Below are 17,362 nucleotides of genomic sequence, written 5' to 3'. Positions count from 1 at the left end.
AATAACAAAGACATGGAATCCACCTAAATGCCCATCTATGGTAGGCTGGATAAAGAAAATGATTTACATATACGGCCATAATAAAGAACAAGATCATGTCTTTTGCAGGAACATGGATGGAGCTGGAAGCCTAGTAAACTAACAAAGGAACAGAAAACCAAATACTGCATGTTCTCACTTATAAGTAGGAGCTAAATGATGAGAATTCATGGACACAAAGAAGGGAACAACAGACACTGGGGCCTACCTGAGGGTGGACAGTGGGAGGAGGGAGAGGATCAGGAAAAATAACTATTGGGTACTAGGCCTAGTACCTGGGTCATGAAATAATCTGTACAACAAATCCCCATTATATGAATTTATCTATGTAACACTCCTGCACAGGTAACACTGAATCTAAAATAAAAGTTTTTTAAAAAAGAAAAAAATATTTTCTAAAAGTTCTTAAGTGGGCCTCAACTACTAATAGTACCTATTAAAAATTTTGATAATAAACATTGCTTAGGGTACCTTTATAATACTTATCAATAAATGAATTTGAAATGTAATTCCTTGGGAAAAAAATATAAAATCTTTTTACTACAGTAAAAGTCAACATAACAAAGTTTTAGAATTCACGACACTGAAAAACAAGCTAAATGAAAACAACAATTATACTGATTAATGTTTCATTTATTGTTGCTCAGTTAGATAACAGTAGGTTCAAATAGTCATTGGATTCTTAAAAATCTTAGTAAAACAAAATACATGGGAATAATATTAGTGATTAATCCATACAATAAGCAGATTCACTACATTAGCATTATTTTGCTTTCAAAGAATATTTTTCTTCTTAACAAAATATAAAAATAAAATTTTACATTGGTTCTTGTCAAAATCCGATTAATAACCAAATAATTATTTCTAAGTGCAACTTATTTCTAAGTGCAATAAACCCTTAACTTAAGGGCTTATTGAAACAAAGCCACTGTAAAAGAACTTTTCAAGAAGTTACAATATAATGGGAAAATAAATTGGTCCATATATTTTGTTGCAAAAAGTGAACAAAGCTAATCAAATTCAGGAGAAAAAACTCTGAATAATTATGAACTACCTTTTAAAAATAAAAAGCGTGCTTTGTGATTAGGTGTCTTTATTCTTTCTCTTATTAATATAAAAGCATTTGTTTGTTTTAGAAAATACCATCAAATATTCCCAATAAAGACTTCATTTCATCAGCTTCATCATCAGGATGATACATACTGGGAGAAAGAAGAAAAAGTAAAAATAACACTTTTTAACACAATTTATTTTAAAATACACAATAAATAATACTAAATACAATAAAATAAACTTGAAGATTGCTGTGAAGTTAATGTATCAAATAAACTTCAGTATGCATAACTCTATAGGAAGTCTGTTGGGGAAAATTAGACTTCATAAACTGCAAATGGTAGGAACTGTAAAGGCATTTCTTTAAACATATTGAAAAGTTATGTCATTTAATAAAGGTGTGAACAGCCTGGTCCAAGAGAAGTGGTGTTTACAACTAATTGATCACAATCATTTACAGATTTCTTTGTTTTTTCTGCACTCCCACTGCTTCACTTGACTAGTCTTAAAACAAACAAATAAAAACAAAACACCGTGAACAGGTCTCAAATCTTTTGACTCTTCAAGGAGACAGAAACTGCAACACAGTTTCCTTTTCTAAAACAGCCAGCAGTGGGGCAACCGATGTGATTTAATCTGACATTTTCATTGAACCTACTGATTGTGAAATAACTGGTTAACTAAAATACAACTTCAAGTTTTGAAAAATTAGCTGATCTCATCTGGATTTCTCAAGTGACTTTACACTTTACAAAATTAACATACTGTATTCAAATCAGTAGAAGTAAGTTCATCAACTCAATATAATGTTTGAATAAACAGCATCAAACACGTGGGTTTTCAAGAACTGAGGTATATGATGTTTGAAACATCTTAAGGAGCTTAGCTCACTGAGGTTTGAAAATTTAATGTCTTTAATAAATAAAATGTTCAGGCTCTGATCTTTAAAATGAACCAAGGAAAAAGGAATGCTGAATTTCTTTGTAAAAATTTTTTTATTGATATAATCTTAAAGTGTCTTTAAAGAGTTCTTACCTGAAATCAACTTCCTTTTTACATTCACTGTTTCTAATAAAAAAATCCACTTTTTTATAATTTGAAGACTTTGGTTTTTTTTCAGAGCAAGTAAAGCATAGCTTCTCAATCTCTGGTGACAGATTTTGTGGTTTTCTTTCTTGAAAATGGAACTACATTTTGGATTAAAAAATAACAATCACTGAAAGTTTAAGCACTTGGGCAAAATATAAAAGAAAAACAAAGAAGTGCTTCTTCTTACAAGAACTGCATTTCCGGCTTGTTGAGGTACTTTTGTCATGGAGGATGCACTGAACGTGGGCATAGCAGAATTTGATAAAGAAATATCTGACATCTCATGTGATGAAACAAAACTAAAAATTAAAATTAATTATTTGTAAAATATGGCAAACAAGAAAAACACATCATTCTAATTTGGTTCATAATGATTTTTGGGGAATATGATCAAAGTTTATCACATTTATCACAAAAATGTAATCATTGTTTCTAATACTCATGGAGAACTTGGTATATTTCCTTTCCTTTAGACCAAACCATAATATATACATCCCAAATTAGGAAAAAATACTATTTTTAAGGGACTATAGAAATAATTATTCAACAATTTTCTTTAAAATTGAGTCTAATGCTTAATTGTCTATTACATAGAACCCTATAAACATTTTCTAAATTCCACTTGCTTAACTTTGAATCTCCTTTCTCTATTCTGGTCTCACTGTAGATAGACATCTCTAGTTATCTTCTTAGATATAACTGTATGCAAGAATTTACTCTGAACCTTCCGTATTAACTCGTTCACTAAAACACATTTATTCTTCATTACCCTATGCCAGATATTGTACTAGAAGCTGAGTATGAAGTAATAAAGAAAACATCAGGGAGTTACCATCAAGCAGATAATGAATAAAAACAAATATATACATTATTATAGATCCTAAAATTATAAAAAGAAAATGAACTGGGTAATAGCATAAGAAATAATGGTGTGGAGCCATAAACCCATTTTTAAAAGATGATCATCAATGCCTCTCTGATGAGGTAACCATTTAAGTTGACACCTGAAGGATAAAATGTAACAACCATGTAAGGAGCAATGAGCAGTGTGGGTGGGGACAGGGAAGAACCACATATACGGATAGGACTGGATTATTTTGTCTCTGACTAATAAATATATATACATGGCAAGGAATTAAAACAGTAAAAAGTGTATAAAAGAAAAAGGAGGCCAGGCACACTGGCTCACACCTGTAATACCAGCATTTTGGGAGGTTGAGGTGTGAGGACAGCTTGAGTCCAGGAGTTTGAGACCAGCTTAGTCAACATAGCAAGACCCCCATTTCTAGAAAAAAAAATTAAGACCTTTTTTTTTAATTAGCCAGGCATAGTGGTGTGTATGTACCTGTAGTCCCAGCTACTTGGGAGGCTGAGGTGGGAAGATCTTCAGCCCAAGAGGTTGAGGCTGCAGTGAGCCATAATTATGCCACTGTACTCTAACTTAAAAAAATAAAAAAGCAAATCTCCTTTCCATCCCAAATCCTCAGGTCCCACAGGCCTTTCCCCAGCAACTTCTACACCAGATCCCCAGAGGCTTCTTGTTAGAATCCATTTTTAAACCCACACATCTGTTGGTCACTTCTAAACTCTTCCAAAATTATTTGCTGTTTTTTAAAGGTGTGGTGCACAAAACTGTTCATGTGCCTTATTACCTTTCTCCGTATGATTTATCTACTTTTTGCTTCTCTACACCTACAACTTTGTCTCACTTGGATGCTTATATCTGTTTATTCTATGTGACTCAGAGTTATAACCAATGAAACAAAGTGATAAAAAGACATATTTTAAGCAAATGTTTTAAAAAGCTATTCAATGATCTAAGAATCCTAACATGGAACAAGGGTGGATGAGCTCCTGGTCGCTAGAACTGTCTTGGTAGAGGTGGCACGACTACTTGCCAGTGATGTTGAATGGTGATTCAAGGATCCAGTGAGAGGGAGGCTACCCAATACTTAAGACCCCCCCTTAGCTCTGGATTCTATGAAAACTATGAGTCTGTGATGCTGATGCTAATGATCAGTAATGGCTAAATAACAGCAAAAACTCCAAGGGATACCACAAATTTAGTATTTTTTTTTTTTAAAGCAGAGAAATAAATAATCCTTAAGTAGAAAATCAGACCCTGAATAAAAAGTTGTTGGTATTTCTTCTGTTTTGAAAATTTTGGCTTTGGCCATAATTTCTCTCCCTTGACTTCTAATCAAGTCCAATATTTCCCAATGCATTTTGCATTTTTTGTAAAGACACTTCAAATTAAACATTTATAAAATTATATTTTCTATTCTAAATCTCTTGTTTCCTATATCCTTAAATAACATCTACCTAGGTGCCATTTATTCTTCCCTCTTCCTCAACTATCATATCCTATCAATTGCCACATTGAATCTGCTCTATTTCTGAAATGTTTTAAAAATCCAACCCTACCTCTCTGTTCCTATCACTTCTGCCCTAGTTTAGGCCTCATTATAGTCTGTCTTTCTCATTGGCCACCATGCCTCTGGCAGTCCCACGCCCTGCGATTCACTCTGCATACTGCTGCTAGGATGATTTTTTAAATCAAATTGTTTTTCCTGTGCTTAAATATTTTGGATGGTTCCTCACTGCCTACCATACAGGTAAAAACTAGAGGGCCCTAGAACACATCTGGCCTACAGATATTATTATTATTTGGAGGAGGGTGCCGCAGAGTACATCACATTTTTTTAATTAGTTGTCAAAATTTAAAAATAATAAAATATCACACAAAATTTCAGATTCCTAGCTTTTCTTGAAAAATCAGAATATTTTGTAACACTGGACTCACATTGCCTGTGTAGTAACCAACTGTTTGGAGCTGAGTAGTGGCTGCTTCCTTTAGATGGGACACTCTGCAGTTGGCCTTGGCCCATCAAATCTTGAATGTATCTGGGTTTGTGATCCCTGACTGTCTGGGTACAGGACAGGTGTCTAAGCGCAGCACTCAAAGCCCTTACAATAAGACCTCAGCAACAGACTTTATGCTGTGACCACACATACTACACTTTACTGATCTCTGAGCATGGGATGCCTTTTCAAGCCTTATCCCTTTACAGATGCTTTCCTATACCTGGAATGCCTATCTGCCTCTGTTCTAGTTGTCAAACTCCTATTCAGTTTTCAAGTCTTGTTAAAAGTGAAGGTTCCTGGGCTCCAGTCCCAGAGACAAAAATTTAGTAGGTCTAATGTGGGGCTCAAGAATGTGCATTTTTAATATGCACCACAAAGTGATTTTGATGCAGGTGGTTTCACAACAGCACTTTGAGAAACACACCTCTAAGATTAAGAGGGTTCAGGTTGGCTAATACCTTTTAGCATCTCTGACATCTAATACCTTGATCTCCATCTCCAACTATGTGTCAAGAGGATATAAAGTTGTATGTATTACAAACCAAAGTTCTAAAACTTGCCTGTTTGACATTTCTCTTTGGAATTTGCTCTTTGACTCTTGAAGGGGTAGCTTACTTCCCCTGGTACTTGAACTCAAAGTGTTTCCAAATCCTATGTGAAGAGATAACATTTTGAAACAAAATGCCAAGACACAGCTGAATGAAGCTTTTCACAAGTTCTACAATGCTCTCTCCAACAGATATGATCTGGTTAAGGAAGGAATGAATAATTCTCAATCACCTAATTTAATTTGCATAGAAAAATTAGGGGCACAAAGCTAAGGGAGTAAAACTATAAAACATATAGGTTAGCTTATTAGTAACTATACTGAAAGGTCCTCAAGCCACCTGTGTTGTTGTAAAACACATATTTGGTCTTTGACCCCTGTTTCTAACTCTACTGGGTTGGAAGACACCCAGCTGGTATTCACTGTGGAACTGCTTGCTTGGTGTGTGGGGAAAAAAACCCACAGACATTTGGTCACAGATGTCTTCTGGGCTGATCATGGTGTGAGAAAGAGGAAAAACAGTTTGTGCTTTTCCACTCACCCTCATTATTTATATACGTACATTTTCATTCACATAAATGATCAAGTTGAAGTTCACTCAGTATTTTCAATGGTCTGCTCATAATCATTTAAAATGCTCTATACATGGGGGGAAATGTATTGAGACTGATTTTCCCAGTGACAAAGCTATGCCCTCTTAGGACTAGGCTACCTCGAAGGATCAGTACACATTGCCTATTAACTTACAGTATCCAATGACATTTAAACTCGAGGTAGGGAACAGTAGTTGTCCAGTGATATACAAAATTGTGCCTAATGACCCCACATCATGGAGATTGTCCTGGACCATTCTGTGAAGGTGGTCAAATCCTGTTCTTTTCAGAAGCAGTATTAGTTCTCTAGGTAATTCTAAACAATAACATTTCAACTTCTAACTGCTTCCCTTTGAAATACTCTTAAAAACATGAGGTGGGTTATAGTAAGAGGCATCTATAATTGTGGGAATACCAGTCTGCACTGAGAAGGCTGAGGGACTGATTTCTTTCTGTCAGCCCTAATGGGAGACAGTATCTCCATTGCTATCTTGTCATATGCTTGCCAAGATTTTTAATTCTCTGTTTTAGTGACATACAGTAAATTTGCCTTTCACTCAAAAAGCGAATAAGCCTCATTATTTTGGGGTTGTATATGACTTAAATAGAATTTCTAGTGTAGGACAAACTAATCCTTTCTTTCCTATTTACTTATTTATTTACTTCAAGCTGAAAAGTCCATATTTCAACTAGAAATAAAAGTTATTTTCTTTGCAAGCAGATGAATAGTTTTAAAAATGGATTTTTTTGTCCTTCACAAATATTAGCAGACCATTTGTGATCTTACAAGGGAGAGCAAAATAGTCTGTTCCATGAGAGAAAATTGAATAAACAATTTGAATTGACTTTTACAAGAGATAGGAGCAATAGAATAGAAAGCGCTCATTTGCTACATTATCATCATGGAATAACCTTCATCTCTTCCTTTGGGGGGAAATGTTCTGTGTAGAAGGGTCATATTTTCAGTTTTGCTAAAAATTACAATCTTAACAAACCAAATCTAACTAAACAAGCACACACAACAAAGGCAAAGAAACTTAGTTCCAGGAGCTGAAATGAAAAATATTCAAAGAATTTCTAATGAAATGATTCCATGCTAAGTATGATTTTACCTGATATTTTTGTCTTCTCAGTATCAGTTGAAAAGTTAGTAACTTCTAAGTTTTCCTCATCAAAATCATCTCGAACTTCATTTCCCAATTCAAAGTTCACATTCAAAACTTCTGAAAATAGAGAATTGCTTTTATCTGTATCTGTCAAATTTTGGTTTCCAGATATGTTAAGACTTCTGTTGAAGAACACTGTTTGAGAGACTTTCTCATTTGAAGTTGTAGAATAGTTATAGCTAGAAAAATCTGTTCTGTGTATGTATAAAAGACTATAGGTACTTTTTAAACCACAAGCATCGTAGTCTACTGATATATCAAACACATCTTTCAACTACTAAACAGAGTTCTTGGGTAATAGTTTTCAAAAGCATTGTGTCAAGCATTGTTGAATACTGCATTCAGCCAATTCTATTAACTGTATTAAGTTGCACTAAATTTAAGTTTCAATAAATTTTTTAGGCAATTACTTTTTCCTCTTAATTCCCATATTAGAATAAATCTACTCCAAGATTGGATTATAATAGTTTCTAAAATGGTCTTCCTCCTCCATATCTTCTCCCTAAAGATAATTTTCAGTATTGTTATAAAAGATATTTGTCCAAAATAAATAATATTTATTTTTCTCCTGCTAAAAAATCCTGTGTTATTCATTGTTTACAGCCTGGATTTAGAGCCAAACTACCTAAGTGAAAATTCCACCTTTCTATTAGTTGTATAGTCTTAGACAGTAATTCAAACTTCCTGATTCTGCAAAATAAGGCAACAACAGTATCTACCTCAAAAACTTGTAATGGGGGGCTAAATGCCTTTAGTTGCATGGTTTTACACAGTATTGTGCTAACAAATGTTTAACAGCTACCTCTACAAAAAGCATATGCATATGTATACATATATGTTTATTATAAACTTTACTGATGTAAAAGCTATACAGCACACACTTTACAAATAACAACAAATATGATATGCTTAAATGCAAATTCCATATATCTAATTGATTCTCATTGAATGTTTTCATTAAGTTTTGCCACTCTTTTATCTGTAGTCAACCTATGGTTGCAAGTGACAAATGAATGTAGCTCTTATGTGAATGTTGTTTGATATTTTTGTTGACTCTAACAAGTAAGATGAAAGTAATCATAAAACAACAAAGACATCTGTTGGGATTTAACTCATTCACCATTGACTTAAGTAACTTCTTTCCTGAATTAGACAGTAATTTTCAAATACTAGAAGAATATTCTCTCAATTTTTTGTGTTATTCACAATGTAATGGGTACAATAACAACACACATTTGTTTAATCTACACTATTAAAATTGTATCCCTCACTTTCTGAAGTCTAAAAAATAAGCAAAACAAAAAATCAAATCCAGATTGGTAGTGTTTGCTGATTCCTATGGTATAAATGTTCCCACCATAACTGATTTCAAGCTATTAATGTAACATAATTGAATAAGAAATTGGGAAAAAATGCATGACAGTACCCTATTATATAGTATTTCTACCATATAGATAAATAACCTCAAGAACACAGATAACAGTAAAATGCAGTAGAACAATTAGAAAGTGATGAGTTTTGAGTATTTTTGCCTTTGTTTTTAACGTAATTTAATTGGAAGTTTATGTAATTAAATTTTTAATAATGGCTGAAAGATTCTTGAAAATTTAATAATCATCTCTCATAAGTCAGTATAAACTTGCTCCAGCATATCACTGAGTTTCCTCCACTTTAAATATCCTCCATCAATTTCTTCACCTGTCCAAACCCTTCTTTATTCTTCAACTGTACCTATAACTACAGTTTATATTACTCTACTTTTGTATGTTGATTTGCACACACTGAGACACACAATGTACTAAAAATGGAAGTTTGTACAGAGTGCAATGGGAATGCAGAGGAAGGAGGATCTAAACCTGCAATGGAAGTGAGACATACTCTTCTAGGGGATACCACATGACAGAGAGACTCCTTAGGTGATAGCATATGAAGGAAGAGTAGTTGGAATTTCAGCTTGATAGAGCTGTAGTTGTGAGGCAGGGCAAGAGGAAAGGGAACCTATGCCATGAAGGGAAAACACCATGTAAAAGACACAGCAATATGAGAGAACCGAGAATTTTGGGAGAACTGTAAGTTTTCAGGATTTCTGGAGCACAAAGTAGGAGAAGGCAGTGTCCACTGTGTCTGCACAGGTAGTTAAATGCTAGTTCATGTTGAAGCTTATTTGCCATATTGAGGAGATTTTTGTTTTGTTTTTCTTTCTTACTGGCAAAGGGTAACTATTGAAGATGTTTCAGCAGAAGGTTTACACAACCAGATATGTCTGTTAGATCACCTGGAATATTATGGATTGAAGGATAATGAGACTGAAAGCAGAGAGAAAAGTAAGTTATTGTATTAAATAAGAGACAATGAATGCTTAAGCTAGAGTATCAGCAGAAAGGATAGAGAGGAAATAACAAATATAAGAGATGTGCAGGAGGCAAAATAATTAAGATTTGGTGGTTATTTACATGTGGCGTGAGCTATTTAGAAGAACATTCTGCCTGTAGCAGCTTAACAAAGAAAAGAGTTCATTCACTGAGCTAAGGAAAAAAGAGAAGGTGCAGAGTGAGGTACAAAGAAGATAGAGTTCAGATGCTGACATGTCTGATATGTTAACTGTTAGGTAGATATGTCCAGGAAGGTGATTATACAGATGGATTTGGAGTTAGAAAGATCTAGATGGGAGATACAGACTTAGAAATTATCAAAACATAGTCAGTGATTAAAGACACAGGCTTGGGTGATATTGTATAGGAAAAGTTTTTGACGTGAGAAGAATAAAAAGAAAAAAGAAAGAAAAAAGAATCCTTTTTCAACATCAACAGGAAGAAAAGCCCATGCAGTCTAAGAAGTAACAGGTAACCAATATAATGGTTTAATTGAAATCAAAGGAGAGATTTCCAAAAGAAAGGAAAGACCAGAAGTATCAACTACTACAGAGGTCAAAGAGAGTAACAGTTGAAAACAGTTCACTGAATTCAGAACTCAGAAAGTCACTAAATGGCCTGAACAAAAACAGTTTCAAAGGAGTGATACAGAGAAAACTCAAATTTTAATGAATAAAGAGGAACTAGGGTATAAGGAAGTGATGAGCATACTGAGTGTCAATTGCTCTTTCAATTAATTTTTGTTTTGATGACAAAGCAAGAGATAGAGGGTACAGGGAGTCTAGAATTCTGGTTTTTGTCTGCCTGGTATGCTTTCCCTTCTTTTAGTGGGAGTATCCTCCCTTTCCTTTGAAGAAACTACTTCTACAATTCCACTGGATCCTAGTAAGGCCATTATTCATGGTGCCCTGCCTTCTCTGGGGCCACAGGTATACAATGACCCAATCCTCAGGTTACTGGGATTGACCAAGTGATAAACACATGACTCAAATGAGGCCAGTTAGAATGAGTTCTGGTCTGCCAAACCTAACAGGGAAGTCTACCTTTTTCCACTGAGGCTGCTAAACTGGTAAGATGTAAGTTAGGGGCTACCTGCCATGTGAGAAACCCTACTTAAAAAGTAAAGCCAAGCAGCAACAGGCATAGCTAAAAGATTGAGAGAAAGCCAGAGGCATGAGTGCCTTGATTTAGCCAGAATTAGGCCAGATACTTTTCAGTTTACTTGAGACAATTGGTTCCTTTTCTTGTGCTTAAGTCATTTTGAGTAGAATTGTTATCATTTATAATAAAAAAAGTCATGACCAGCTAGATGAGGACATGAAGCTGAAGAAGGAAGAGACTTCAGCGTATTTATATGTTAAAGGGAAAGACAGTGGAGAGGGAACAATGAAAATATGGGAAAGAGGAGATGGATAATGATCTTCTAAAGTCCCAGGGAAAGCAGGATTGAACAGAATTAAGATTACAGGAGGAGAGATATGCCTCGAGTGGAAGAAAAGATAATTTTTCTTTTAAGACAAATAGATGGTTACAGATGGATGCAGAGACAGGGAAATACATAGTTGAGGGGTGGGGCGAAAAGCTGAAAGAGCTCATATACTACTGGTTCAATTTTCAATTCTCCACTGATAACTAAAAGTCAATTTCATTTTATAGAAATGGCATTGGGCTGGGATTCAAAAGACATGGAATCGATTTCTGGTCTTTCCATTAATTAGATATGAAATTTTGGGGCCAGTCATTTAATCTCTTGGAGTCTTGGCTTCTTTCACTATAAAATGAGAAACTGCACAAAGGTCCCTTCCAATTTAAGTCTTATGATTCAACATGCTTTCTCATATAATTTTTGACATTTTTTCTTCTTCCCTTTTTGAAATTGGAATACAGAAGATAAAAACTGCTATGCTTTTTAAAAAACATTCTCAAAAGCAGTATTTGAATATATTTAAAGTATGTTTTGCCACCAAAGACTAATATGTGAAAAATATAATAAACATACTCAATTAATTATTACTAACAGTACCAGAAACTATAACAGCTTTTCATGCATTATCTCATTTAATCCCGAAAGCCCTAAAATATAACCAGATGAGGAATTTAGACAAAGTGATTAAGCAGATTATGAAAGGTTACACTAAATGTCACAGCTAGGACTTGGACAGATTGTTTTCAGATCCTGTGAACTTAACTACTACACCATACAGCTCCTCCTTTAAAAAAAAAAAAAAAAGTAGCCCACTCAATAAAACAGGGATACAGTTATTATTGGGGGTTAAAGTATCTAGATGAGGCTTTAATATCATAATATAAATTGGATTTGGAATAGTGAGTGGGAAAGAAAAAGAGGAAACCATGTAAATAGAACACAAATGTAAGCAGAGGGAAGGATAGATAAGCTCTTGTGTGCAGAAGGACAAGTAATAGAGTAGTAGGATAAGGAAGCAGTAAGTTAGAGGGCTACGTGTTGAACGAAGATAAATATAAGAAAGCTGACAATTTTATACTTCCTATCCACTTTGTAATGATATCCAGGCTTTGAATAAGTTGGATAAATGCTCTGATTCTCCAGGTGAGATTAGGAAACTTTTCTTGATATCATTGTTGGGCCTAATAGCTGCCATGGTATAAGAGGTAGTGAATACTCCAGCCTCTGCCTCTGTAAAATCTTAAATTATGACTAGACGAAAAAGAAGTTACAACATGAAAAAAAAAATGGCAGCATGAAGAAAAGAATGTCAACAGAAACCAATGCCAAACACATGAAATGGTTTTCAGAAAACCCCAAGCTTACCATTTCTACATACAGCCACTTGAAGAAATAACTCAATGGATAGGACTGTCTCGTGTTTTAACAGACTGGCTATTAATAGCATTATTCAGGGAAATTATGCCCTATTAATTGCAGGAACCAGAGTAATGATGAACCAGGCAGTGTCAAATTTATATGCATTATCTCATTAATTTAATGACAGACACAAATAAAAAAGCAAATCTAGATTACAAACTAGCTATATGCCACAACCTAAGTTATATTCTCATACTAACATAGAATTGTAAGAATCATAGGTTTAAGAATTGGAGAGATATTAAAGGTCACCCGGTTCAATACCTTCATCTTAAAGATAAGACTAAAGCCCAAAGAGATTAAATAACTTACCCAAGGTCACACTGATATTTTGTAAAACTGGACTAGTTTTATAAACATACAATTTTAGTTCGTATCCACTTTGTAATGATATCCAGGCTTTGAATAAGTTGGATAAATACTCTGATTCTCCTAGTTTTATAAACATACAATTATTTTAAATAATTCTAATGATACGAACATAATCATTCAGTATGTTAATACTTTATATACCCAAGGATACCTTATTTGCTCAGATTTTCCTCATAGTATCTTTAAATTAAAATAGCATTATGTAGGAAAGAGATTTTTTAAAAATGTATGACAAACAGAGTAAGACCATTTGAATAACAGACCCAGGAATTTGAAAATGATTCAGTAATCTAAGAGAAAAATGTTGCCAAGTTAATAATTATAATAATTTCAGATACTGGTGTTTCAATAACACTACTTCTCAATTCAAAGTAATAATAAGCCATTTACTCTCTCAAGTAAGTATCAATGGTAATCTACCTTTGTCTTGATATTCAGATGGTTCTTGTCTAACTTTTCCATAGATTTCAGGCTGATCCCACTGCTCCATTATAGGTAATTCAGATATGTTTAAATATTCTGACCTTTATAAAGATAAAACAATAAAAATGTTAAAAAATGAAAATCTAAGCCTGAAAACTATTTATTCATATAAATAAAAATAATGATTTATCCATTTAATACTTCTATGATAAACTGGACCCTGCCTGGGTAGCAAATAAATAGGTGTTTAATGGAAGTGACCAATACTTAGTCATCTTTACATGCCCTTAGTTAGATAACAAAAGCCACAATCTCTAGAAGTACTGCTGGCATCCGTTCTGATGAGTCAGTTCCTGTTCTGTACTAGTTGTTAAATATATTGAATGTCATTTCTGCATATAAAATACCCTTATCTAGAAGGGAAATTACATATATGATTGTCCTGTAGGCATCAGGATACAGGAAAAGAATACTGAGTTACCACCTAATGCCTTCTGCTTGCTAACTAGGAACGTGAACTTCAGTTTTTCCATCTAAACAATGGGGAAAAAAATACCTCATTTTATGGCCATGTTGTTGTTTAAGTCAGAAAATATAATGCACAAATGTGCAATTTTCATATTATAAATCTGAGATATTATTAGCATGGACTGAGCTTCTAAATGGAAAGGTTAGACTTTGTATGCCAACATGATTTCCATTTTTAAAGTATATTCTTGTCACTTAGTTTATATTCCCTATAAAGAGAGAACCTAAGGGAATGTCATAGGAGAGGTAGTTTCCTAGGGAAGAGATGATTTCATGAGTGTTATTTCATAACTGTAGAGTTCTAAATAAATTTAGGGTATTAAAGATAATGAAACCATTATGATGTTATTGCTTCATTATGGAACTAAATGATAACTGTGACTTGATAGTAGCCAGTGATTATCTTTCCCTGAATAAGTGGTTACCTGCAGGAACAGAGTTTATGATAAATATTTTACCTTAGATATTAACATTATATTTATACCTCGATATACTAGGAAGGGAAGGTTTTGGAGTAAAACCAAACTCTTTAAGGTCCACACTTTGAGATTTATTCATCTGTATCTATTAAAGAAACAAAAATAAGTTCAACTAGCAGTTTCACATCAAAAACTTTAACAAATGAGCCAAACAACAAAACTCCTGCTGGTACATAAAGTCCCCAAATCAATGAATTAGGAGAAACTCAGGTTAGTTCTTGACTTGAATATTTCACTCAGGTCCTTCTTAAATGTTGGCTTTTTTTTTTTTTTTTTTTTTTTTGAGATGGAGTTTTATTCTTTCACCTAGGCCGGACTGCAGTGGTATAATCTCAGCTCACTGCAACCTCTGCCTCCCGGGTTTAACCAATTCTCTGCCTCAACCTCCTGAGTAGCTGGGATTACAGGCGCCTGCCACCACGCCTGGCTAATTTTTGTATTTTTAGTAGAGACGGGGTTTCACTATGTTGGCCAGGCTGGTCTCGAACTTCTGACCTTGTGATCCACCTGCCTCAGCCTCCCAAAGTGCTGGGATTACAGGCATGAGCCACTACGTCTGGCCTAAATGTTGGCATTCTTCATGGTTCTTCACTAGGTCTCTTCTTACACTACACTTTCTCAATCAAAGATCTCATTTATTCCTGTGGCTTCAATTGTCATCCACATGTGAATGACTCTCAAATTTCTACTTCTAGCTCAGCTCTCTCCTGATTTTCAAACAGTTATATCCAACTGTCTGTAGGACATCTTTATCTAGATATCTTGCAGGCCCTCTAAATTCAGTATTTCCCAAGTTGAACTTATCCTGTTCTCTATTCCGGCAAACTTGCTTTTTCTTCAGAATATCTACCCGAACAAGGCCCTACTTTTCTCCCAGTGGCTAATGCCAGAAAGCTGGGCATCATTTTTGGCTGCTCCTTCTACTTTGTCTCTTATAACCAATGAAGTAGCAAGGTAGCGATTCTACCTCTGAAAAATAATTTAACCTAGTCACTTCTCTTCATTGCTATTGCCACTACCCTAAACTAGGCCATTATTTTGCTTAGATTATTGTAAAAACCACCTAATGAGTCCCTTTGTTCCTATTCTATCATCCTCTAATCCCTTTTCTACATTGCAGTCAGAGTGACCTTTATAAAATACAATTTTGACCATGTCACTGTTAAAACCTTTCATTGGTTTCTCAGTACTTTCATGATAAAGTCTAATTCCTTAAAATAGCAAATAGGTCTGCATGATCCAGCTCCTGCTTGCCTCTTCAGCCTCATCTCTCTCTATTCCTTTACTTGTAATTGAACTCTAGACATACTGTGTTACTGAGAAAGAGATTCTTTAAAGATCTCTCTCTCTCTCTCTTTACTATCTCTGGACCTTTGTATAATCTCTATGCCTGGAATATTTAGCTATCCCTTCCTACTATAATTCTGGTGCCTGCCCCTCCATCCTTGGCTTATCCTTCAGGTCTCAATCACATCTATTAGGAATCCTTTCTTGGTCTATCAAATGTTGATTGAGCATATTTTCTATCTAAACTTAAGTGTGTTGTACTTCTGTCACAGAATCACTCATCACACTACACTAAAAAAGCATATTGACTTATTTGTATTTCTTACTCAACTACAAATTCTATGATTGGGAATAAGACTGTCTTATTCATCACTATATCTTAGCACTTTGGCATATTCTTGGTGCTCAATGAAGATGAAAGGAAAGAAGAAAGATTTAGAAAAAAAGGAAGGAAGAAAGAAGAGAAGAAGGACTATGAATAATGGTAATATTCTTAGTCAAACCCACAAGTAATTCTAAAGTACACTGTGGATACCTACCTAATTGATAGACAGAATAAAGAATAGTTATATACATTTAATTACAGAACAAAGGGAAAAATGTTATTAAAATTAACCTTCAGACGTTTAACTGGAGGAACAGATGAAACAGCGTTCCTGTTTCTTAAATCAGATAAATATGAAGAAATTGTTGACTCTTTAATTTCTGACTTCTGTGCAACTCCAATTTTACCTATGAAAAGAAACTTCAGATTCTTAAGTTAAACTTCAGATCTTATTCTTATAAAGTCAAATTTCTTTAAAATTTTAAATCTAGTATTTACTTTTTTCATGTTGCCCACAAAAGAGAGAAAATTGAGTTATTATATTGCATACTATAAATATCATACACAGATAATTAGGATATCATTACTATCCACCAAAAACCTTTCAATTTTGAACACTTGAAATAAACTTGTTTTAAGGAACTCACAGCAGTCATGTCCACATGTATGTTTACTTTTACAAGGATGATTGCATTCTCGGTTCCCAGGTTTTTTGCTGGCAGTCATTCCTAAATTAATATAGGAAAAACAAACCTATTTGTCACTGCATTTATTATTGTTAATTTAATTAATTTTTATCCAGTTTCCTTCCTTTCAGACAATACAAAAATATTCATTTGTATATTTCCTCAAGTGTTTTGTAATCCACGTAATTTCTTTTTTAATAAAGAGATGGGGTCTTGCTATGTTGCCTAGGCTGGAGTGCCGTGGCTATTCACAGGCACCATAATTAGTACTACAGCCTCAATCTCCTGGGCTCAAAAGATCCTCCTGTTTCAGTCTTCCAAGTAACTGGGACTACAGGCACTTACCACCATGCCTGGTAATTTTTAAAACATATTTTCGATAAGTTAGTCCCTGCCCCACTATTAGTCCCAACAAGAAACATCGAGCCACCTACAAGCTTCCCTCGACCTCCCTGGTGTGTATGACCTCCCTGGTGTGTGCGTGTCTATATATATATATGTGTCTGTGTGTGTGTCTACATATATAGATGTGTGTGTCTATATATATGTCCATATAGTGTATATATATGTCTATATAATCTAATACTATATATATAATTTAATACTCTCAACCTCCATGGTATATATTTTATATGTGTGTGTATATATACAACATATATTATATATATATAAAAAACAGGGCCAAATATGGCC

General features: G+C 34.2%; 1 protein-coding gene across 9 annotated transcripts in view; it reads right to left on the bottom strand.

Moving 5' to 3' along the window:
• Positions 1-1,040: 1,040 nt before the first annotated feature.
• The window catches only part of HFM1 (helicase for meiosis 1), a 126,463-nt gene continuing 110,141 nt past the window's right edge, over positions 1,041-17,362 (bottom strand). For 5 of the 9 annotated variants that reach the window (XM_073008588.1, XM_073008589.1, XM_073008587.1 and 2 more), the window contains 9 exons: positions 16,631-16,711; positions 16,275-16,390; positions 14,377-14,456; positions 13,362-13,465; positions 7,299-7,409; positions 5,607-5,697; positions 2,369-2,480; positions 2,128-2,279; positions 1,041-1,241 (listed from right to left, as the gene is read on the bottom strand). In XM_073008588.1, the coding sequence (XP_072864689.1) occupies positions 1,172-1,241; positions 2,128-2,279; positions 2,369-2,480; positions 5,607-5,697; positions 7,299-7,409; positions 13,362-13,465; positions 14,377-14,456; positions 16,275-16,390; positions 16,631-16,711 (917 nt within the window). In that variant the 3' untranslated portion in view covers positions 1,041-1,171. Of the gene's footprint in view, positions 1,242-2,127; positions 2,280-2,368; positions 2,481-5,606; positions 5,698-7,298; positions 7,410-13,361; positions 13,466-14,376; positions 14,457-16,274; positions 16,391-16,630; positions 16,712-17,362 lie in introns of those variants that run through there. The other 4 variants (XM_073008586.1, XM_073008591.1, XR_012090027.1 and 1 more) reach the window with 4 other exon arrangements.

Source organism: Chlorocebus sabaeus, chromosome 20 (assembly GCF_047675955.1).
Source record: "Chlorocebus sabaeus isolate Y175 chromosome 20, mChlSab1.0.hap1, whole genome shotgun sequence".
NCBI classification, from domain to species: domain Eukaryota; kingdom Metazoa; phylum Chordata; class Mammalia; order Primates; family Cercopithecidae; genus Chlorocebus; species Chlorocebus sabaeus.
Note: the sequence above shows the minus strand (reverse complement) of the source record. Positions and strands in the feature narration are given on the sequence as shown.